The sequence below is a fragment of the Pocillopora verrucosa genome, chromosome 3, assembly GCF_036669915.1.
Source record: "Pocillopora verrucosa isolate sample1 chromosome 3, ASM3666991v2, whole genome shotgun sequence".
NCBI lineage: Eukaryota > Metazoa > Cnidaria > Anthozoa > Scleractinia > Pocilloporidae > Pocillopora > Pocillopora verrucosa.
Window position 1 is genome coordinate 13,948,830 of NC_089314.1, and position 23,401 is coordinate 13,972,230.

Sequence of the window (23,401 nt, forward strand, 5' to 3'; positions counted from 1 at the left end):
TTTAGCAGAGTCCCAGTCGATTCTGTGATTAGTTTGTTGGTGATGTTCAGAAATGTGCTTGTTTACATCGCCATTTCTAGTAGCTCGTTTGTGTTCAGTTAGTCACGTGTTAAGGTTTCTACCAGTCTCACCAATGTAGGAGGCCTGGCAGTCGGACCATTCGATCTAATAAATCGCTCCCTGTCTGTTGTTGGGTTCGTCTTTGTCTTTAACATTGGTCAGTAAATGTCGTAAAGAAGTAATAGGCTTGTGAGCTACGGGAATGTTGTAAGGTTGTAGGATCCATGCCTCAGAAGTGCCTTTGATGTAGGGTATAGTAGCTGTAGTCGGACAGATGTGGAGTCCCTGTTACTTTCTGTAGTGTCGGTCGCCCTGTGAATGTTTTGTCTCATGAAGTCAGTGTTGTAGTTGTTTTTGTCAAAAACACGGTCAAGGTACTTGTTTTCGTCAGATAAACTGTCCGGTGTGTTGCAAACAATTTGCGCTCGTCTTGTCAATGTCTTGATCATCGTAGCCTTGTGGGAAGTTGGGTTGTAGGATGATTCGTCAAGCAGTCTGTCGGTATGCGTCGGTTTTCTGTATACCGTTGTTCGTAGTTCGTTGTTGTTTTGGCCTACCAAACAGTTGAGAAAAGGAAGCTTGCCGTCTTCTTCGATCTCCCTGGTAAACTGAATGTCGGTGTTTTGTTCGTTAAGGTGATTGTGAAAAGCGTCGATTTTGTCTTTGTGTATGGTGGTAAATGTGTCGTCAAGGTAGCGTAACCAAAGCGGTATGGTTTGTTGGCAAGTTGCAAGGGCACGTTCCTCGATGTTTTGCATCACAATTTCTGCTACAACAACGGAGACCGGCGACCCCATAGCTGTTCCATGCAACTGCTTGTAGTGTTTCCCGTTGTACTGAAAGTAAGTTGATGTAAGGCAGAGGTTAAGTAGGTCCATAATGTCTTCTGTCGGTAATGGTAGTGCATCAGTAGACTGTTGGATGGCGGTTTCAGTACACTGTAGAGCCAATTGAAGTGGAATACTGGTGAACAGTGATATCACGTCAAAAGACACAAGGTTGTAGTCGTCAGGTATCTGTACGTCTTTGATAGCGTCAATAAAGTTCTCAGTAGATTGTAGTTTACGTCTCGATTTGTCAGTCAGTGGTTGCAGTATTGTCGCAAGGTATTTCTTACCAACTGTCAAAGTGGACTTCATGAGGCCTTAGTCTATCCAGCTAAAAGAAAAGTGATGTGAGAGGAAAACACATCATTTTTGTCTTTATTTGTGATCAACCATACACTTCATTATAGAGGATTTTTTAGTGGATCACTCAGGGCAAATTTGTTATCATTTATTCAGTAAATATGCTTATTTACAGTGCATAAGGTCAGGAGTTCTCTCATATACTGTCCATTTATTTCTTGATTTATTGACTGACTGATTGATTTATGCATGTATGCATGCATGCATGCATGCATGCATGTATGTGTATATCTGTATGTGTGCATGTTTGTCTTTATTTATTAATTTTTTAATTTCTTTTTTTAGAAACTGTCACAATTTTTCCATTTAAACTCTTTATTCAATAACGCAACAGCTACTACATGACAACATGGGCGAAATCAAAATGGCGGGTCCGATACCACGTTTTTTCCCACAGGTCCGATGGGAGCGCGTGGTATGACGTAATATGACATCCCCCTTTCTACCGATGTAATAATAATAATAACGACAAAAAAAAAAATGGAACTTATCATATCTCCAGAACATTACAATACTGGTTGAAAGGATATCCCTCCTGTGCTTATACTTATAAGTCTATTCTTTAGTGTCTCTACTGTTATAGATCCAGCCTTTGTGCAGGTGTCACAGTCCTCCCAGATCTGGTCACATATCCTCCAGCTATGTCTGAGGGTCCCTGGGGGATGTTGTTCAGTGGCACTGTTTCGCCAGATCCTGGTCTGGGGGCTGCACCGTTTTTGTGCGATGTCTGTGTGTGACTGACTGGGGCAAGACTAGTTGTCTGCTGAGGTATCTCAGAACCTTGGTATACTGGGGTTTCCACCCGCTGGCATTGTGTTCCCCTCACTGCAGTTGTGTCTGGTTTCAGTTGGGCCCGTGTTCTTCGATAGGTGGTACCTGTACTGCTGGATCTGATGATGTAAGATCTTGGCTGTTTGGCGGGTTTTACAATAATGCCAGGTTCCCAGGTTTGTGAGTGGTGGTTGTACGTGCGGATGGGTTGGTCAGCTTCGAATGGCTTTTTGGGTGGTCCTGAATGCTGGTTGTAATAGTGGGCTTGTTTCTCCTGACGGGCTATGAGCTTACTTTTCATGACCTCATGGTGAGAGTGGTTGAGGAGGACTCTATGGCATGCTGGTAATCTAGTTTTAAATTTTCTGTTGGTGAGCAGTTCTGCTGGGGATTTCAGCTGGTGATCCAAGGGAGTGGCCCGGTATGATAGGAGAGCAAGGTACGGGTCCTCTTTATTTTCATTGCACTTTTGGAGAATGTTTTCCACGGTCTGGACCATTCGCTCAGCAAACCCGTTGGATTGGGGGTATAGGGGGGAGCTAGTAATGTGTTCTACCCCGTAGACGTTCATAAAATGCTTGAATTCTGCCGAACTGTACTGCGGTCCGTTGTCGGTCGTCAACTGCGTAGGGATGCCGTGTTCTGCAAAGATGCTCTTCAGATGGTTGATAACTGCAGATGACGTGGTGCTTGTTAGTCTCCTGATGACAGGAAATCTGCTGTATTGATCTGTCAACAGGAGGTATTGCTGCCCTCTAAATTCGAACAAGTCCGAACTGAGTCTTTCCCATGGTCGGTGTGGCGGTTCTGGCTGTAGTATTGGCTCTTTCCTTGCTTTATTTTGGTATTTCTGGCAGGGTTCGCACTGGTTAACTTGGTTGATGATTTCCTTTGTAATTCCAGGCCAGAAAACGGATGTACGTGCTCGTAAAAGGCATTTCTCTTGCCCTAGGTGGCCTTGGTGTATGATGTTCAGGATTTCAGGTCTGAGAGTAGGAGGTATCACGATGCGGTCTCCTTTTAGTACTAAGCCGTCCTCGATGGTCAGCTCTTCTCTGAAATTCCAATAGCCATGTAGCAGTTGGGGGCACTCTTCTCTTTTCTGTGGCCATCCTTCAAAGACCATTTCTTTTAACAGAGACAACACAGGATCCCTCCCTGTTTCGTCACGGATCTGTTGTAGCTTTGTTGGAGTTGCAGGGAGATGTTGCGTGACGTGGTGGACATATATCTCTGAAAGTTGACTGCTGCTAGGGGTAGGCTGGGGGCTGACTCTTGAGAGAGCGTCGGCTATTGGTACATCAGGACCTTTTACGTAGTTGACCGTAACGTCGTATTTCAGGGCTCTCATCAAGAACCTCTGTAATCTAGGTGGGCAACTGGACAGTCGCTTCTTGAAAATCGCCTCAAGAGGTTTATGGTCAGTGTTTACTGTACAGTGCTTCCCAAAAATGTAGTAGTTAAATCTCTCTAGGCCCCATACTACACCAAGTGTTTCTCTCTCAATGTTGCTGTAGTTTTTTTCTGTGTCTGTAAGTGCTTTGGAGGCATAGCATACAGGTTGCCCCTGCTGCAAAAGGACGGCGCCTACTCCCTTCTGGGAAGCGTCAGTTTGAATGACAGACTCGATGTTTGGGTCAAAGTATCTGAGGACTCCCATTGATGTGATTTCCTGTTTGACTTGGTTGAATGAGTCGTCGTGTTCAGGTCCCCATACATATGCGGTGTCCTTCTTGGTAAGTTCTCGCAGTGGTGCTGTGAGGCTAGCCAATCGCCCTGAGTATCTTGTAAGGTAGTTTACGAGGCCTAAGAAGCTTTGGAGGTCTTTGCGGTTCTCAGGTGGGGTCATCTTCTGGATTGCAGATATCTTACTGTCATCTGGTTTGATTCCATCCTGGGTCCATTTGTGGCCGAAAAAGCTGACTTCCTGACATTTGAGCTGTACTTTGTCTTTGTTGAATTTGATTCCCCTTTCCCTGGATCTGATCATGAGGTTTACCATGTTCGCATCGTGCTCTTCCTCTGTAGCTCCGTATATGAATGTATCGTCTGCAATGCCGGTGACTCCTTTCAGGCCCTCCAGTGCTGAATCTAAGTGTTTCTGGAACACATCTTGTGATACAATAAGGCCAAAGGGGAGCCGGGTGAAACGGTATCTCCCGAACGGGGTGTTGAAAGTAGTCAGGTAGGAGCTGGCTTCGTCTAATGGTACATGCCAGTAGCCCTTTTTGGCATCAACTACACTAAAGAATTTGGCACCACTAAGCTGTGTGACTACCTCATCAATTGTTTTGGTGTAGTAGTGTTCGCGTTTTATTGCCTTATTTAGGTCACGTGGATCGAGGCAGACTCTGATTTTGGTGACTTCTCCTTTGCCGTTGGTTGTTTCAGAGAGGACGATGCTATTAACCCAGTCTGTGGGTTCGCTTACGGGTATGAGCACTCCAAGTTCTACCATGGTGTTGATTTCCTTTCTAAACATGTCTCGAAGGTGTACTGGTACGGTACGTGGTGCGTGGATGACAGGTTCAGCATTGGAGTCTAGGGTGATGTGATAAGGTTTCATATTGAAGGTTCCCAGGCCTTCAAAGCAGTCTCCGAAGTTGTTGAAGAAGGTTATCCTGTCCAGTGGGGGGTATGTTTCAGTGTCTAGACGGCTAGGGTATCTGCTGGTCCTTTGGTGCGGTTTGCATGGTCTGTGTTCTTTAAGGCGGGTCTCTTTGTCTTCTTTGGAGGTTTCTAGGCTGCAATTAAATTTTACCAGCTCAAGTTCCTCGCAGGTTTTACAGCCAAGCATTGTAGGTCCTGGTACGTCAGTAACATTGAAAACGACTTCTTTAATGCTGCCATTTTGATGGACGTATAGTGGACAGGTTCCAAGGGTCTTGATGGCGTGGCCTCCATACGCAGTAATCCTGTGGTGTGTTGGGCCAAGGGGTATCTGCTGGGAACTGCGGTTGAGTCTGTCATAGTCGTCTTTGGAGATGACATTAACTTCTGCACCAGTGTCGACCTTGCAGATAATAGGTATCAGGTGTGTATCATGGGGGTCTACCGTGACTTGTATTTCAGTCATGACTTTGGTGCGTTGTTTTTCTTTTTGTTCAATGCTTGCGATCATTGAGGTACTGGGGCTGTCTCGGGCTTCTAGTGTTCCCAGGAAGACTTTGTCGTAGCTTGTGCATTCACTTGTTACACCATCAGGTTGTTCTTTTTGTAGGGTCATCACATCTGACCTTGTTTTAGACTTGCAAACTTTGCTAAAATGACCGCGTTTGTTGCAGTTGAAGCATTCTACTCCAGTGGCTGGGCACTGCTGGTCTTTGGTGTGTGGTGTGTCTCCACATCTGTAGCACTGTCTTAGGTTGTTGTCACGTCGTCTGTTTCCTCTACCACTGGTGTACCTTTGGTGGGGCTGGTTTCTGGGCTTGTTTCCTCTGCTGATTGTATTGACTTCCCCTTCTTCTTGCTTTGGGTTTGTAGTGTCACTCATTGCTTTTAATTGCATCTGGGTAGCCTCATCAGTTCGTGCAATTTCTTTTGCCCTTGCAAAGGTTAATTCATTACCGCGGGCAATGCATTTTCGTCTGACCTCTTCCGAATCGGTGCCGAAAACTAATGTGTCACGCATGAGTTCGTCATGTAAGTCAGGTGGGTAACCTGAGCTCTGTATGAGTAGCCTTGCTTCAGTCAGGAAGGTGGCTAGGGGACGATTATTCTGTTTCAGACCTCGTAGATAATATCTGTTCAAGATATGGTTTGCTTGTGGTTTAACATGGTCTTCGAATCTTTTCCAGTATTCTTTCAGGTCTTTTTGTTGGTCTTCGGTTAGCGACCAAGTGTTAAATAAGTCTATTCCGTAATCGCCTGACCATAGTAGCACATATTTGCATTTTTGAGTGCCGTCTCGAGCTTTTAACGGTCCATCAAGTAGCAGTTCACACTTTTGGCGGAATCTCTTGAATCTAGTTAATAAATCTGGGCCAGGGGTCCAGTCCATTTTTGGTACTTCAAACCCAACCAAGTCGCTCATTTTTGGCTAAATTGCACCATAAGACAGGACTTTGTAGTAAACACTGTAAAATCGTACGTACCGGTTTTCTTGGTTGTTCTAGCGGTGAGAATTCCTCTATTGGTGTAAATCTATCCCACTTCCGACATCCATGTCACAATTTTTCCATTTAAACTCTTTATTCAATAACGCAACAGCTACTACATGACAACATGGGCGAAATCAAAATGGCGGGTCCGATACCACGTTTTTTCCCACAGGTCCGATGGGAGCGCGTGGTATGACGTAATATGACAGAAACTGCAAGCAACTCTGAGAATATCAAGTTCCTCTGGAACTATAGAGGCCTCCAGGGAATTTTATATACCAAGAGCTATGAGAAGGCCAAGTTTTACTATGTTAATGAGAGAAGAATGCTAATGTTTCCAGATTTAATTGACATATGTGCGTCAGCTCATGCATTTGTAATCAAAAAGGACATGGGTACGCTACGCGCCAACATATCGATGAGCAGTTTTCAAAAAGAGCAGCAAATGTCCTATCTCTGTATCGCACAAATAAAGGTAAGAGAAACTGGGAGAAATTAGATGAGAAAACACTGAAATTTCATCTACATGAAGACCAATTAGCTTCTTATCAAGAGGTTGAAGATGAGGTAGCTTCCCTACGAAATGATTTACAAGAATGGAAGGCAGCACATGCAAACCTGGAGGCAGAAAAAAAAATTATTTTTCATGAAATGAGGAGCACTATCAATAGTAAGGGCAAGGTTTCTTAAATTATATTTGTTGTTATTAATAACAAACAGGTTCTTGATATTATTAGGGCACAGATCATTTTTAACTTTAAACATTAACACAGCTATGTCATGTAATTGCCTATTACGTAAGGTTTTTAAATTAGCCCTCTTAAGGAGGTCGCTATATGATGATATGCTATCACAATAAACAGCTCTAAGGGCCCGTTCTTGTACCCTCTCTAATTTTCTAGAATCACTAGCTTTGCAACAATTCCATACAATACTACAGTAAGTTAAATAAGGCAGAATAGCAGCCTTAAAAAGTTGTAATTTAGCCTTGGCTGGGATTAACTTCCTTAATCTATTAATTAGACCCACCCTTTGACTGCTTTTTTTACAGATGTTACTTATGTGATCAGAAAAATTTAAATTATCATCAATATTTACACCCAATAACTTAATAGAATTATATGATTTAATGGCTGTTCCGTTAACATTTAGCTCTAACTGTTCATCATTTAGTCTACCTCCTTTCAATATCATTGATCCATATTTATCAAAGTTCCCTTTGAGAAAGTTCGTATTGTACCAATTTGTAGCTCTTTGTGCAGTATCCTGTAGTTTTGTTTGTATAGTATTGATATCCTTGTTGATTTCGTAGAACTGATGGTCATCAGCATACATCCCAATTTTTGAAGGAATTCCGAACGTCAAGTCATTTTGGAAAAGATTCCATAAAAGAGGTCCAAACGAGGACCCTTGAGGGCATCCTTTCTTGACCCTTTTCCAGGAGCTTGCAATTCCACCAATTCTTAGCCTATTAAAGCGATCCATAAAATATGATTTCATTAGCTTGATGCTCTCGTTTTTAAGGCCATATGCCTCCAGTTTAGCAAGTAATAGAGAATGATGAAGACAATCAAATGCTTTACTCATGTCAGTACTTGACAGGCCAACGCTCATTCGATTATCCAGAGCATTTTTTCAGTCTTATCTGATTAAGCAATGCAGAAGTGATCTGGACAAACTCTGTCATGTGACACCAACTCCTGGAACATGAGGGTGCACAAGTATCATTTGAAACACTTCTCTCGCAGCAAATTTCAGCATTTAAAAAGAAAATCCAGAGTTTGATTATGGCGATGAAACACTCAAAATAAAAATCAGTGGGGATGGAGCTAAAATGACACAGAAGTCTAATTACATTCTTCTCTCTCTTGTGCACTACTCCAGAGACAAGATGAAGTTATGTCTGCCAAAGGAAATCATACCATTGCAGTTGTCAATGGTAGTGAAAAGTATGAAACTTTACAGGTATCTTTCAAGACTACATTTTCAGAAATAGATTCTCTGATTGACAAAGGCACCATTATTGTTGGTGGTGAAGAAGTCAAGCTGGAGTTTTTCCTTGGAGGGGACTATACATTTTTACTAACAGTCATGGGACTTAAGGGAGCTACATCTTTATATGCCTGCCTACGGTGTAAGATCCATAAAGACAAAAGGTGGGAAGCAGACAAGCATTTCCATCACTTTAATTCTCCACCCATGATGAGAACACTATTGGAAATTAAGGAGCTAGTGAAGAAGGGAAAAGGTGATTACTGCTGTGTAAAGGTACCACTTCTGAACATAGACCTTGATCATGTCATTGTAGATGAGTTACACCTGCTGCTACGTGTAATGGATGTAATGCTAGACAACATTATCACTGAAGTCATTGACTGGGGTAAAGATGAGGATTTTGAAAAAACTTCCAAAGAGGCTCGAGGCATCCATTTGAAAAAGCTTGTCACTGAGATCAGATCCTGTGGTGTGGGATTTGATGTTTGGGAACTCCGAAATCCAGCTGACAATAAAGGCACTGGAAAGTATGAATTTACAAGTCTGTTTGGAAAGGACAAAAAGAAAGTTCTCTCCTTGCTACCAGAAAAAACTCTGTAAAGTGTCGCAGCCAAATACCTGCACTGAAATATCCAATGGGCTGATTTCAGAAGTTTGTATGATGAGATAAATTCCTGGTCCTCTGAAAAATCTGTTGACACATTTTGGCACAAGGCACAAAACTGGTTGGAAACCTTTATTTCTCTCAGAGGAAAGAGAATTAGCTATGAAAGGAATAGTATTACCCCATATATGCATGTACTTTTTGCTCATGTCCCCTATTTCCTCCAAACCCATAAATCTCTTAAAGTATTCGCTGGTCAGGGAGTCGAGAAAAAACAATGACTCTGCAAGGAATGTAGTGCTTCGAAAATCAAACCACTTTGACTCAGTGGGAGATATTCTTAGAATTGAAAACAGACAATGGCTTCTAAGAGAAAGAGAACGAGCAGAAAGAACACAAAACACAATTCTCAATACTGGGAGCAAGAAAGCAGTGTCAAGTGTGCGGGTAAAAAGAGAGAAACCAAAGCAAATGTACCCAACATAGAAGGCAGCAACTCGACAGATACATGTACATCCTCATCACAAATTCAGGAGGAACAACCCCAAGTAAAAGATGGCACAGGTCTCGAAAGGCCAGCAAATAAAAGAAGAAAGCAGATGGCAGGACAGGGAAAAGAAAGGGTCAACATACAAAACAAAACAAAAAATAGAGTCAAGCCTGAGTAGCTACAGTGTCGTGTGCATAAACAGAGAAGGTTTCAAAGACAAACATAAATGGCAAGGCTTTAATGTAACTTTCTAACTTAATTAATATAACAACATAATTTCTTAGGAGCAGGGTTAGTGCAATGGTAATAGCTTGTACCTACACTTAGACCCATATAAAATCAGACATTCACATTTTCAGTTTCAATCACAATACTGCAATTGAACGCTTATTAAAACTTAAACTTACTTTCTCGAGATGGTATCTGGGCTTAGGTACAAGGTTCCCCTCCACAAGTTTATGTGTCTGGTGCTAAGCTCACTAAAGCTTTAGTTCTGATAGGAAACGCAACTTGTGTGCCATCGCCAAGGTTGTCTATGTAAGTGTCCCAGTAATTACATTCTTTGAAAAAAGAACAGCGGTTAAAACGCTTGGAAATTATTGCTCAAAATTGGGCCAACTTTCAATTTGGCTGCGCGTGACCTGGGGTAAAGTTTTCCAAAATCCAAGATGGCGGATAGCTCTGAACCCACCGAAGAGGAACTAATATTTTCAATAAAAGAAGCCCTTAAGCATAGCAAGTCAGAATTTGAGCGAAGAATTTCGAATGGGCATAAATTGAGGGATCTAGATCTGGCGAACTGTATCCAATGCTACAGCATTGCATGATTCGGGCGAAATGTGCCATTAATTGCCGGCTATCACCAAGGATGAGTAAAGTGCACCTGTGGATGGTCATTTTTGATCTCCATATGGCACAGGAGGTTTTTAACATTTTACATAAGGACGTTCTTGGTCTAACAAGGTATGGTTTAGAGGTAGAAGAGAAGCCAGGTTCTGTAACAATTACTTTTTTCAATCTGAGAAGACTATGTCATTTGTTTGACAAATTTATGGACTGTGGTGGATTTATCAAGCTTTATCCTTGGCGAAGGAAAGGGACAAGTCAAGCTCATTGTCAGCCAAGAAAAAAAAGGAGTGATGATCTACAATGCAAAAGCAGAGTGTTTGCAAGCAAAATTTTACTATGGCTATTGGAATTCGTTTGGTATCAGCCAACACTAAATACAGAAATCACCAGTTTATTTTGGAAACCGACATTGCTTAACTGTTGTGTTAAATGGTGTGAGCTACACAAAGAAAAGACACCAGTAAAACAAGGAAATAGTAAAACACTATCAAATAGCAGTATTCATTCTAGATGTTATAATGTCTCCACATGATCATATAAGCTTAAATAAGGCAAACCACTACTATAAGCGCTGAAACTTATAAACTTATTATGGTTACGAGAAGTATGTAGACAGAGAAAACTTCTCATATATTATGACATAAAGTTACAGTTGATAATTCTAAAAGCAAGCAGAGGTATAACTTTAGCCAAGAGCAGACTTAAAAGGCCTCTCAAAATGCACAATCAGGATTAACTCATGACAATTTCATACTTTAGGCCCTCCTTGGTAGGGGCATTCCCCTCTTTGCTGACTTTGTTTTTTCAGCCATGTATTATACAGATTATATAATTATACATAGTTCAATTTGAATTTTTATATTAACTTCTAAATGTTTTTCCTCCAGGTGATTGAATTAAATGAGGAAGAACTTCTATAATTTTAATCAATGAAATTGAACCTTATGGTTATGAGCAGTATGTAAACAGAGAAAACTTTGGGTTCAATATAATCAGTTACAGTTAAATATAAACTTACATTTACCTCAACTCCTTATTCATGAAAATGTTACAAGGCATGAAAAATAAAACAGTTGTTTTATAAGTCCTTAAACAGCCGGGGTTCATTGTGAGTCAAAGTACAGTTACACTTACAATGCTTCTAAAAATATCACTCAATGTTTTGAGGATTAACTCATGACATATGCTTAAGGCACTCCTTGGTGGGCTTTCCCTCCTTTACTGACCTCGTTACTTCAGCCATGAATGAATGACCACAGTAGTAGCATTTTTCATTGCATCGAGGCTTATGAAAACCACAATAACAGTGATGCTGTGGATCTGTGGTCACAGGACAAGGGGATAAGGCTTTCCTTTGTCTGGTGATAGGTCAAGAGGGAGGGCTGATGAATAGGCAGCCAAGGTTTACTGATGTAGTCATGTCGGAACACTTGGTGCCAGCAGTCCTTGAAAAGACTGTTTTTTGCATAACTAGCAATCTGGACGTGCTTTGCCTCCCTTCCCTGCATTGTGTTTATACCAAGGCCAGTTCTATATTTATCAAACATCCACTGAGTATGAACTGGAACCAGATGGCCAATACTCCAGACTGTGCATGAAACTTTGTCAATGAAAAGGACAACTGCTGTGAAATAATCATGGCTCATTTGTTGCAGCTCTTGGACAACTGTAGGAGTGATATGATACATAGAGAACCTTGAAGCACAATCTCTCAACTTGATTGCTATGAATACAATGCAGATCAGCTTCATAATCAATTTGGGGTTATCTGAATCCCCCTTGATTGAATCTACCAGAAACATGAAACCATGCAAGACAAGTTAAGAGTCTTTTCCGGTTAGTCTGTAGGAAAAGTCCTTATCTTTTGGCCTGTATTCTAGGATCCATTTCCCTATTTGTTTCTTTAGTCATCCAGCTTTGACATCAGACTCTAATGCTTACAAGTATCTGAAAAGTGCACTTGATGGTGGTAGATCTGACAAACTGCTGATTTTGTCTGGGATGTTACTTGATGAAATTGCCAAGTCTAAAAGCATTGACTGCAAATGTTGCACTCCATTATTTTTCAAATGGAGAGGCTCGACAACCTCTTTATCATAAAGAGTACTGATGGGAGGCTCAAATTCTTGTCTTGACTTCTTGTTTGCAATGAACTGAGTAACTTTACTTCTCTGGGTGGACTTTGCAAGGTTGGGGGGAAATTTTATCCTTGAACTTTGACACCTGCTTAGCCATGTCCAGTCTTTGTCGGTATGGCCGAGGTTTCCACTTGCAATTTGGCATGTTTCCAAATTTGCCATTTAATGTGGTGCAATCTGCCTTTGATACATTGGCAAAGCTTGAAAAATAACTAGCAGAATTGTTTAGTTCTCCCTTAAGGAAACAAAGAAATTTCATATCAGAGGGAACCAGTTCAAAGGAAAAAGTTACTTGCACCCCTGATACAGTATAGGCTTTCTTCTCAATTTCTTTAATTCGAGAGGCTAGCTGCTTTGTAAAAAGTCTAACAGCAGGATAATCTTCTTCGCAATTAGCACCAAACAAGAGGAAATTTTCATTCGGGCTTGCAACTCTTGCCCCCACATTAAGGAAACTCACTAGCCAAGACACAGATTCAACCCATTTTCCAAATGGGGCACTGTCTCCACCCACCGCTACTTTGAAAGCTCCCTTCTCACCAAACCAAACCAGCTTTTCACTCTCCTTTCTAATGGGATCTGTTTCAAGATAAAATTTGCTTAGAGTGAGGAGCATTGTTTCTAGATCTCTGTACACACCAGCAACTCTCTGCTCTTGAGGTAAAGTGGCACACAAGGTGTCTCTAACAGAAATTAGTTCCCCAATGTCAATTTGTGAAATATTTTGCATTAAGTCTTTGTAAGAAAGAGGTCTTGGAATTGGTATTCCAAAACCAAATGTTATTCTCTGTTTTGATGGAGTACCTGTTTTAGTGCTCTTCCCTGTGTGCCTCATGACAAGTGCAGACCTCCCTTGCATGTACTTTACCTTTCCAATGACCCCTCCAGCATAGAGCAATGATAATGACCGGATAAAATTTCATTACTTTTCTCGTATTCTTGTGCTTCCTTCTTTATTTCCATCAGAGTGGCCTTTTTCAATTTTTTAGATGAGGAGAGATACTTGGCAACATCAGTTACTTTTCTATACTTAAGGACAGTGGAGACCATGCCCTCTAGAGCAGGAGCCCTGTCCTCCATACTCCCTCCATTGATCTCTGTTGCAGCAATTAAGGTTTCCAATTGCCTCCGTTGGGCACTTCGTCGAGTTAAGTTCAGTTTACCACCATCAGAAAGTTCAGAGGGATTCATTTTTCCCTTGCCAACTCACCTAGTGGAAATCGGCTTCTCGCAGAACATTTAGGAGACCTCCAAAGAGGTTTCTTCTTGGTTCCCATACAAGCTCAAACTTGAGCCCAAAATTCAATGGCCTACGATCAATTACAAAGATTTTTACTAATTTTTCAAACAAAAATTCACCCTCTGAAGCTCAGAATATTAACCATTATTTCCACAAAAACGAAAGACAAATACCTTTTCTAGAGAAGTATGGTTTTACTTTTTCAAAATTGGGTGGCAATAAACTCAAATATATCACTTTCAAAAGTCCACTAGAACCAGAAATTTTTGAACTTATAGATGGTGTCGAAGTGCTTTTTCACAACCGCCGTATTTTTCGAAAACTGAACGCTATATGGTAAACAAGGTATCAAAAGAAAGCTTTTCCCTCGAGGATTTCGGTTTTCGCGGTAAGAAATTGTGTACTCGTACCATTCCCCCCACAAAGGGGGTGAAAGCCTGGCGAATTTTTGCTCTTCGCACGCGAGGAAAATGGCCGCGCCAAATTTTGAACAAGAGGACTGGGGAAAACGGGACATTTACTTGGCCCAATTTTAGGCAATAATTTCCAAGCGTGTAAAGTCATTCTTCTCCAGCAAGATGCAACCAGATTTTGTGCTGGGTCTTCCTTGTCCTCTAAAAATATAATTAAAAACATCATGTCTAATTTCCATCACAGTTGTGGGTGAGGCTGTCTGATGTTTGCTCTTGAGATGTTGGAGAATAGGAACTGCCAGTAAATCAGATCCCTCTTTAATTCTTTCCTCTGAGGGTTTGGATGTTCTAAATGCCCTAAACAAAATAGTTGGAATTAATTATTATCTAACATACTTGTAAAGTGGCCAATTATTTATGCAAAAAAGTTACACAATAATCAATTAAAAACAGAAATAAGATTGCTTCTTGTCTCTCGAACTGTTTCGTGTTAGACCAGACTCTGGTGTTAAAACAAGCAGTAGTATAATAAAACAATTAAGTTTTATGTTAATTAATTTTGACTGGTCAAATGCTACCTTATCGCAGTTTCGTTAAGGTTTCCTCCACTTCCCAAGTGTCCTCTAGGGAAGTGTACCCTTTCCAACAAATTAGGTACTCATTCTTACAAAAAAAAAAAATTACAAAGAACACTTGTTTGTGTGTGTGGTTTAAAATTATGTACAAGGTTTTGTTGAATATCAATTTTTGAGCGACGTCATTTGCTTCGAGCTGACGTCCTATTTACCTTTCCTTTTTTTCGCCTGCAGCTTAAAACTCTTTCCACTTGATAGTAAGGGCCAGGTCCTTTTTTTCTCTTCCATCGACTTTCCATAAAATCTGCTGAACTGAGAGCATTTAGGCTCCAATAGAAGCCTTCAGAATGCTTTTGTCTGTCCGCCATCTTGAATACCGAAATTTACGCGCCTGCCGTTCAAACCGCTGACTGTATGGAATTTCTGGCTATGAGTGAAACTCATTATGTTTCTACAGTAGAAAAGAGAAACTGTCAGGTACCGAACGACAAAACGTGTGATCAAAGTATAGTTGAAAAAAGAATAATTGATAAACATGAAAAGCGCAGAGCTGATCAAGGTTACATGAAAGAATACATAAAAAAAGAGCTAATGCAGATTTTAGAAAAAGAGAGAATCAAAATTCTGTGCAAAGGTACAACAATATTAAAACAATTAGGGAGAAAAAGAACAAACCCAGAACACGTAAGAGAGAATGACAAAAGGTCAAAAAGGAAATGGAAAGCAGAGAACCCAGATCACATAAAGGAAATTGCAAAAAAGTCATCAGGAAGATAAAAAGTTAAGAATCAAGAACAGGTCAGAGAAGACGTAAAGAAAAGAATCCAGAACATAGAAAAGAAATTGATAAACAGAGTTGTAGGAAACGGAAAGCAAATAACCCAGAACACAGTAAGCAAGTAAACAGAAATGCTAAAGTCAGGAGAACTACTAAATTCAAACTATTAAATTATTTAAATATGGCTATAGCAGGCAATGAAAATCAATTTGAAAATGCTCAAAAGTCATGACATGTATCAACTAATAATGATCAGTTGTTACAAACAGGGAAGAATGAAAGCAATGTTATTTCTTTAATAAATTTGTTTCACAAAAACATTAAATGTGACCCAGAATACACAAGTCTTCAGTAGTGAAATGTAATGCTAACAGGTGCAAGGCATGTTCACAAGATCTTGTTGAGTCTTGTGTTACTGGGGTTAGAAGAGGAGAAAATACTGAATGGATTTGTAGAGCTTGTGACTCAAATCTTAGGAAAGACAAGCTTCCCAGCCTCTCTAAGGCCAATAAAATGAGTTTCCCTAAAAAACCTGACTTTTTAAGTTTAACACCATGAGAAGAACGGCTTATATCACCTCATATTCCATTTATGCAAATTCGTGAGCTACCAAGAGGTGGCTAGTTGTCAATTCATGGAAACATTGTTAATGTACCAAGTGATGTAAATTCAACTGTTCACTGTCTGCCAAGGCCCATCAATGAATCACAAACCATTTCAAAAAAACTTAAAAGGCATCTGAGCTATAGGCATCATTACCAGTTTCAGAGTGTTAGACCTAAGAAAGTATTAGATGCAGTAAAATATCTTGTTGACACAAGTGGTTTATTTAAGAGAGAAGGTAAAGAAGTACAAAATGCTTGGTTAGATAACATAAGTTTGCAGTCTAGTGCCCATGAAGACTGGAGTGAATTTGTTGAAAACTCTGACACTCTAAGTAATAATGAATTACATACACCAACAGATAAAGTTGTTCTGGAGGATAAAACACAAGATTATCAAAAGCATTACATTACAAAAGGGCAGAGAGGTATGAGCAGGCTTCTAGAAAACGCATCTGAAGAAGCCCAATCCAGTAAAAAAGATATTACAAATAGAGTGAGGCACATTGGAAACAAATTTCTGAATGCAGTTTAAATCAGTGCCCAAGAAGCTGTTTATCTTGTTTCACAAATGTTCATGAGAAGATCTTCCCATGATTTTCAGTTTATTAGCTCATCACCTCCAGATGACAGGACATTTTTGTTAAAGAAACTGAATAAGCTTTAGGAATTGTTAGACAGTTCACCTGACATAGAATCTGACAACATAATTAAGCATTATCAAAGGCGACCAAAACAGTTAGAAAAGTTGTGTTTAGCTAACTTTGTCGCATGTTATAACTGTGTTAAAGATGAACGTGCTGATTGGAGTAGAAGTGGGTCGTCAGTCACAGGTCTTTATGACTTCTTACCAGAAACAAGCTTTGATGACAATCCTGACGATGACCCTATCAGTATTAATGTCACTGAGTGTCAATGTGAGCCACGTGAATACAAACTTAAAATAGGGGTGAAACTAGTAAAACAAAAGAAGCCTAAAATCATACAATCTGTTAGGTACAGTAAAGGTAAGGATCCAGAAAATCGTTTTTCGAGAACAGCTTATGCTTTAAATACCATGGTAAAATGAAACCACTGACTTAATAAAAGAATGTCAAACTCACCAAGAACGATTTGAACAGGTTAAGGATAAAGTTATCAGCAATAGGTGTCAATATGAATACCATTCAGAAATACTGGATAAAGCAATGGCAGATATGAATAATGCCGAATATGAAAACTTTGACACAGAGTAGAGGGGTCTGTAGAACAAAGGGCTCTCAAAAAATCTCTGATAACAGACAGAGGATACACACAAATAGGTCACATTTATATAAATGTACCACAGCTTATTCAATCTGCAGGTACCTTGGAGTCATACTACAGTGATGATAAAACCATCTTTATTTCCTTACTTAGTGTTCACAAGTGACTTAAAAGAAACAAAATGGAAAGTATGTCCTGAAAAATGCATTTGACCTATTTTTTTTTTGAGTTTGTTGTTTGTTGCTCCAAATGCAGAGCATATCAATAAGCAGGACTGTGCTGTTAAGGAGAAGCATAGTGAATTATTTGGTTGCTTTGATCCTGGAAAAAACAAGGAGCATAACCAGTATGATTTGCTTGATGACCGGAATCTTCCTTAGAGGTGATAATAAGGAGGAACTTTTTATAAAGCGGATGTCGGACAATAATTATTATGCACTTGTCCGCTCTTTGAATGAACGATTTTTTCTGTCATGTGTTACATTCAATAAAAACTAGGGAAGGGTGTCCCTTCGAGTTTTTGTGGCGATTCCCAACTGCTGTGGAGCTTACTCTGTTGGATGCTCGTATATTATTCAGCTGGGTTTGCAGGTCGTTTCCAAACAGCTGAGCTGTTACAGGAACATGGAAAGCACACAGACCAGCATAATCTTTGTTCAGATGCGGTTTGAGCGACTCCCCACGACGGTGGGACAGGTCGATATGTGCGTGCCCTAGGAGAGCGACCACATTGGTGTTCACTTTGACAAGTTTCTGAATGTCAGAGTCTGACTTCGGCTGTTTCGAATTCTTCATTTCTAGCAGCATCCCAATGGATTTGCACATTGCAGCACCAGCTGTGGCAATCGTTTTCTGGATTGAGCTGGACCTGAGGTCCTGCTGTTTCACTGAGTGGCTCAGTTTATCCCAGATTTCAGGATTAACCCGCGGTGTTGTGAGAGTCTCACAGTTCGCCGGGCGTAAATACTTCGCCGACTTATCCTTTAGTTTTGAGTCTGGCAATTTTTTAGACCACAGGTTGTTGATAAAGTCCGCCAGTTGTTTCTCAATAGCCAGACCTGAGTCGTCTGCATTGAGAAAATCCTCTGCGATTTCTGACAACAATGGGTCATTGCTGCCATCGTTTTGCTCAAGTGGAGCACGTGGTTTATCCCTGGAAATTCTGTTGGCTTCAGTGCCACAGAGGGCCTGCAAGTCTGCATCAGAGTCTTCTCCATCGTGCTCTGAACCATCGGAGGCACTCATTTTGTCTCTGGAACAGTGTTTACGCTGTTTAGGGTCGATTTGTTCGTCTGTGTAGCTGGAGTGAAGACGCTTCAGCGACTGCTGCATGGCGATCATCGAGTCTGCCATTGCTTCAGCGACTGCTGTACGGCGATCATCGAGTCTGCCATTGCTCCGAGGTTTCTGTTCACATTTTGCATCATACTAAACATGGGATCCGGGTGGACATCAGTTGGAGTCTTTTCTTTAGGGACCGTTTCAACGGTTAAGAGTTCGTCCTCCGCCTCAGTGGAAAGTATTTGATCATGTTCGTCTGCCATAATCCAAGCACTGGAAAAATACACGACCGACCGCTCTGGAATTACGCGCGCAACTGATCGCTTGGGCTACTCGCACATATCTCACGTGACTCACTAGTGAGTAGGACTGGTGTCGAAATAGAATTAATGTAACGTTGCTCAAAATCCTTGAAGATCTGCCCTTCTCACTCCTGAACATGTAAAAATGAACCTTAATTTATTCAGGAATGTTGACAAACTCTTTCAAAGGAAAAGACTCCAATAAATTCAAGGTCTTAACACCATTTGAAGCTAAGGCTAACACTTTGAAAAGTAATATTTGAGCTCCTGGCCAAAGTGTTGTTTAGTTCAAAACAACTACAGTACTGTAACAACCCAAAAAAAAAGCTTATATTTGCCTCAGGTTCTCGCTCACTTACTTCGATGTAACATCGAAGATTTGCTCATATAAACGTGTTCAATTCTGGAGACAAAAATACTCATACAATGTAATAACATAATTTCCCCATCTCTGGACTTACTTTGCAGCAACTGCATTGAAAACCATACATCTGATCCGTAATCTTTCACAGTCATGTTTTTAACAACGGTATTTCTCCCACTTCAGCATCGCTGGATTCTTCCCGTGGAACCACCTTTTATAGTAACGTAAACAGCACAGAACATCAACAACACAGTTTGTTTATCCTTGGACAATACATGTGTCACTGTCATACCTAATCGTAATATTTTCCATTAACAGCAACATCTCTTCCACTTTACTATCACAAAGATTCTTACAGTCAGGGACCAGCTTTTCCAAAACATCGTTGAGCACGGTAATGTAAACAGGACTGCCATAAGTAACCTTCATAACTACCAAAGCATAGTGATGAATGGGGCAGTCCACAGTTCTCATGGAATAGCCACATCTGTCACATTGCACAACAAGGGTTCCCATTGCTTGAAGAATCTTTCTAAAACACTTCTTATATTGAAGATACAAGTCTACCTTCTCAACACACTGAAAACTTCGGATCGTTAAAGTGCTTGAAGCAGATCCTTCTTGTATTTCTTCTTCCATCACCAGCAGAATTGATGACAAATATTCATTCATCTCTTCCGTTCTGATAATACTGCTCACCACTGTAGAGACTTTCTTCTTCCCTAACCACCATTGAACATATCTAAATATGACCCTTCCATAAATCCAGCTCAATGTTACCTGTTTCATCTGCAAGCAAGGCATTGGCAACTTTCAGCCCCCTGGATTTTGTTGCTGCTGGCTCAGCTACACCAACTATTGTCCCGCAGATGGACATAAGGTCTCCCTCGTTGGAGTTGTCAGTGATTTCTCTTACTGCCATTCTCTGCTCCTCATCATTGTTCCCTACTTCTACAAATTGATATGAGTACTCTGTTGGTTGTGGTGAAGAAATTTTGGTCATATCATGGATGATGACTTTGGACCCATTCGACGTGTAAGTAAATCTCTGCAGCTTTACTGGTGTACACAACTACTCTCTATCAACCAAAAGCTTCCTCTTGGTCTTCGAGTATATAAGCGTGGATAGCTGCATACAGTCAACTCCCACATTGCGGACACCTCGCCATTACGGACACCCCGCTATTACGGACAGCAGCAAAATCCCTGGTGAAAGTTACAGACGTTTGAGTGAAATAAACTCCCACTATTACAGACTCTCGCTACTACGGACTTACGGACACTTTATTCGGTCCCAACGTCTCAATTTTATTGTTTCTCTCTCGTTATAGCGGACACCGAGCAGCATCTTGGAATATTTGCACACATATCAAGTCTATTTTTTCTGCTTTTTGAGACTGTCTTTGTCTCTTTTGGTCGATTTCCGCCTCTTCTGTCCATCAATCAAAATTCCTTCATCTTTTTCTCTTAAGGCCCTCTTTGCAGTCTCGCTGCCATGAATAAGTTCGTCCAGTCTGTCCAATTATTTCCTTTTGCCATAAATCTTATAAATAACTGGAAGTTCCAGTCCCAAGCCAGATCCTCGATTGATCCGTTTTCCACAGATTTCTGCTGTTGCCTTGTGGTTAGCCCTTTTTAAAAAAGACGACACAATTCTCGATAAAGCTAATGGGATATGGCCAACAATGCATCCAGTATCTTCTACAATAGCAACAGCATGCGGATCTTTTGCATTTTCTGGTTCCCGCTGTAAAGTGAGCGTGGTACCAATAACAGGCTCGAAAATGTCCTTGTAAGCATGGTGGCCTCGCATCCACGAGTAGTACTCTTTGCTTTCAACTCTTCCAATTTGAGGACTGGCCATAACCGGTACAGTAAATAAAAATAGCACAAAATGAGTTTGGTTTGCTCTTGACAGAACCACAGCGATCTTTGATCTCTAGCGTGACCACACAGAAAGGTCATGCGTGTGAAATATTTAAAACATGTGACTAAAATGCATACTGTATGTAAAATCTTCTGTGTAATTGCAACTGATACATCCGGTACATGTCAAGTTTACACATGGTCTTTTGCAGCAAGCGTGTGTTGACCAGGCTGTGTTCTTTTGGAGACACCATTGAATCATGCCAAAAGATAAAACAAAGCAGAAAGTAAGGAACGAATTACCTTTAGAAAAACGTTTTCAAATCGTAGAAGAATATGAAAATGGCAAAGGATTGACAGGAGTATGCAAACTTGCTGAGAAATTCAGTTGTGGAAAAACACAAGTAAGTAACATTCTGAAACAGAAGACTCTTGTAAGAGAGGAGTATGAAAGAGGATTTTCCAGTATGAAGAAGCGTAACCGTACTTCACAATACTTGGACGTGAATGATGCTGTATGGGAATGGTTCAAGAAGAAAACCGAACAACGCACTCCAGTCGATGGTCCTGTTATCCAGGAGTTTGCAATGAAAGCAGCAGAGCTACCCTGAGTTCAAGGCGTCAAGCGGCTGGCTTACAAGATTTAAAGAGCGCAACAACCTTTCGCAACACAAACTCTGTGGTGAATCTGCTGATGTGCCAGAGGCTATAGTGTACTCTTGGAAAGAGCGTCTTGGGTCTATTATCTCTGGATATGCGATGCAAGACATCTGGAACATGGATGAAACTGGCTGCTTTTATCGTGCACTTCCGGATAAGAGCCTTTCGGAGAAAGCAAAGAAATGCAAAGGAGGCAAGAAGTCAAAAGAGTGGTTAACTGTTGCTTTCTTCGTTTCTGCTACTGGGGAAAGGAGAAAACCAGTTGTAATCGGAAAGTATGCGAATCCAAGGTGCCTGAAGAATATAAACAAAGATGATCTTCCTTGTCAGTATTTGAATCAACAGAAGGCTTGGATGACATCTGATATCCTTCACAAGCTCCTCAGCCAGTTAAACAGCTCTTTCAAGGCCCAGAATCGATCAATACTTTTATTCATTGACTCTGCTGGATGTCACCCCTATGATCTCAAGGGACGCTATTCCAATATTAAACTTGTGTTTTTTCCTGTAAACTGTACGTCCAAGCTGCAACCTTTAGATCTCGGAATAATCCAGAACTTTAAAGTCCATTACAGAAAGTTGCTACTTCGTCATATTATTACAATGATCACAGACCACGACAGTGCAACAGACATTGCCAAAACATTGGACGTGCTGCAGGCCATAAGGTGGATGGGGACTGCTTGGTCTAAGGTCGAGAACGATACCATTGTCAAATGTTTTGCAGCAGCTGGAATTTCCAGCACTTTCTCAGAAGCAGCTACTGTCAGTACTGAGACAGGAGAGGAGGATCCCTTTGCTGATCTTGACGTCTTGGCCGATGAGGAACTGGGGAATCTTGTCCAACAGGTTGCACCTGGAAGTGGAATCAGTGCTTACCTGGAGTCCGATAATGAACTTCCAACCTGTTACAGTCTTCTTAACGAACAACAGCTGCTGGAGGCCATTGGTACTTCTCATGATGTCATGGAAATAGAGAGTGACGACGAGAATGAAATGGAAAAAGAAGATACCCCAGGTGAAGGCGAACGCTCGAACGAAACAACCACTTTGAAAAGTTTCAAGGACGTTCTGGACAGTGTCCCAAACATTTCTGCTTTTTTGATTCATAGAGGGGAGTTTAAGGTTGCTAATGAATTTAGTCTCCTTGTCGACAAAGTGGGGGAAGTTGCAGTTCAAAGGAGAAGTACACAGAGCCGATTGGAACGATATTTTAAGGCAATGTGATAGCTGATGCAATCAATAGCTGATGTTCAGGTTTTTCCTCGAAAATAATTTTTTTTAGAAATGTAGATTACTGTACTTCAGTACAGTAGGAAACCAAAACGATGCATGTGTGGACATTGCTGCAACATACGATGATTGTTTTTTACGTACTTAGAAGAACTACTGTACACAAAGGGTACGTAACTCCTGTTCTGTTAAGTTCTGTTCTGTTTGTAAATAAAGTTCTGACGCTCTTTACTTGCGACAACGGGTCTGAAAAAGGTACTGGAGTTAATGAAAATGAACACACATGTGACCCCCTTCTGTAAATATGGTTTAAAATAAAAATTTTCTCGCACCCCGCTATTACGGACTCTTGCTATTACGGACACCAAATCGCAGTCCCGAGGGTGTCCGCTATAACGGGAGTTGACTGTATTACCTGAGGTCTGCTGAACCACTGTCGAATAATCCATAGTGTTCTGCTTATTCCTTTAAAGGCCACTTCGCCACAACTGCCAAGAGTTTTCATTTCTGATTTAAATTTGAATTTTTAATCTCAAAACACATTTTAAAATCGACACCCATCCATTGATGGTCCCAGGGCCAAGCCCAAAATGCCATGGATATCACCTTTGAGTTTTTTGGTACTTAACCATATAACAGTTATTTCTT

The 23,401-nt window shown here is 40.8% G+C and overlaps 2 protein-coding genes and 5 pseudogenes across 2 annotated transcripts; 3 read left to right on the plus strand and 4 right to left on the minus strand.

Moving 5' to 3' along the window:
- Positions 1–254: 254 nt before the first annotated feature.
- Positions 255–1,199, minus strand: LOC136279573 (uncharacterized). The gene has a single exon (XM_066163518.1). The coding sequence runs from the start codon at positions 1,197–1,199 to the stop codon at positions 255–257; it is 945 nt and encodes a 314-aa protein (XP_066019615.1).
- A 5,250-nt stretch (positions 1,200–6,449) lies between these two features.
- On the plus strand, positions 6,450–9,385 carry LOC131773328 (uncharacterized; annotated as a pseudogene).
- Positions 9,386–9,421: 36 nt separating this feature from the next.
- On the minus strand, positions 9,422–14,790 carry LOC131773360 (uncharacterized; annotated as a pseudogene).
- LOC136280001 (uncharacterized) lies at positions 11,231–13,385 on the minus strand (annotated as a pseudogene).
- Positions 14,791–16,214: 1,424 nt separating the features above from the next.
- On the plus strand, positions 16,215–17,470 carry LOC131773329 (uncharacterized; annotated as a pseudogene).
- A 48-nt stretch (positions 17,471–17,518) lies between these two features.
- On the minus strand, positions 17,519–18,279 carry LOC131773330 (uncharacterized; annotated as a pseudogene).
- A 2,841-nt stretch (positions 18,280–21,120) lies between these two features.
- On the plus strand, positions 21,121–22,747 carry LOC131773331 (tigger transposable element-derived protein 6-like). The gene is made up of 2 exons (XM_059089321.2): positions 21,121–21,424; positions 21,564–22,747. The coding sequence occupies exons 1-2, from the start codon at positions 21,121–21,123 to the stop codon at positions 22,745–22,747; spliced, it is 1,488 nt and encodes a 495-aa protein (XP_058945304.2).
- Positions 22,748–23,401: the final 654 nt, after the last annotated feature.

Coding starts and splice junctions, on each gene's coding strand:
- LOC136279573 (XM_066163518.1), bottom strand. CDS start 1,199: ATGAAGTCCACTTTGACAGTTGGTAAGAAATACCTTGCGACAATACTG.
- LOC131773331 (XM_059089321.2), top strand. CDS start 21,121: ATGCCAAAAGATAAAACAAAGCAGAAAGTAAGGAACGAATTACCTTTA. Junction 21,425..21,563: donor ACAACGCACTCCAGTCGATG/GTCCTGTTATCC, acceptor CTGATGTGCCAG/AGGCTATAGTGTACTCTTGG.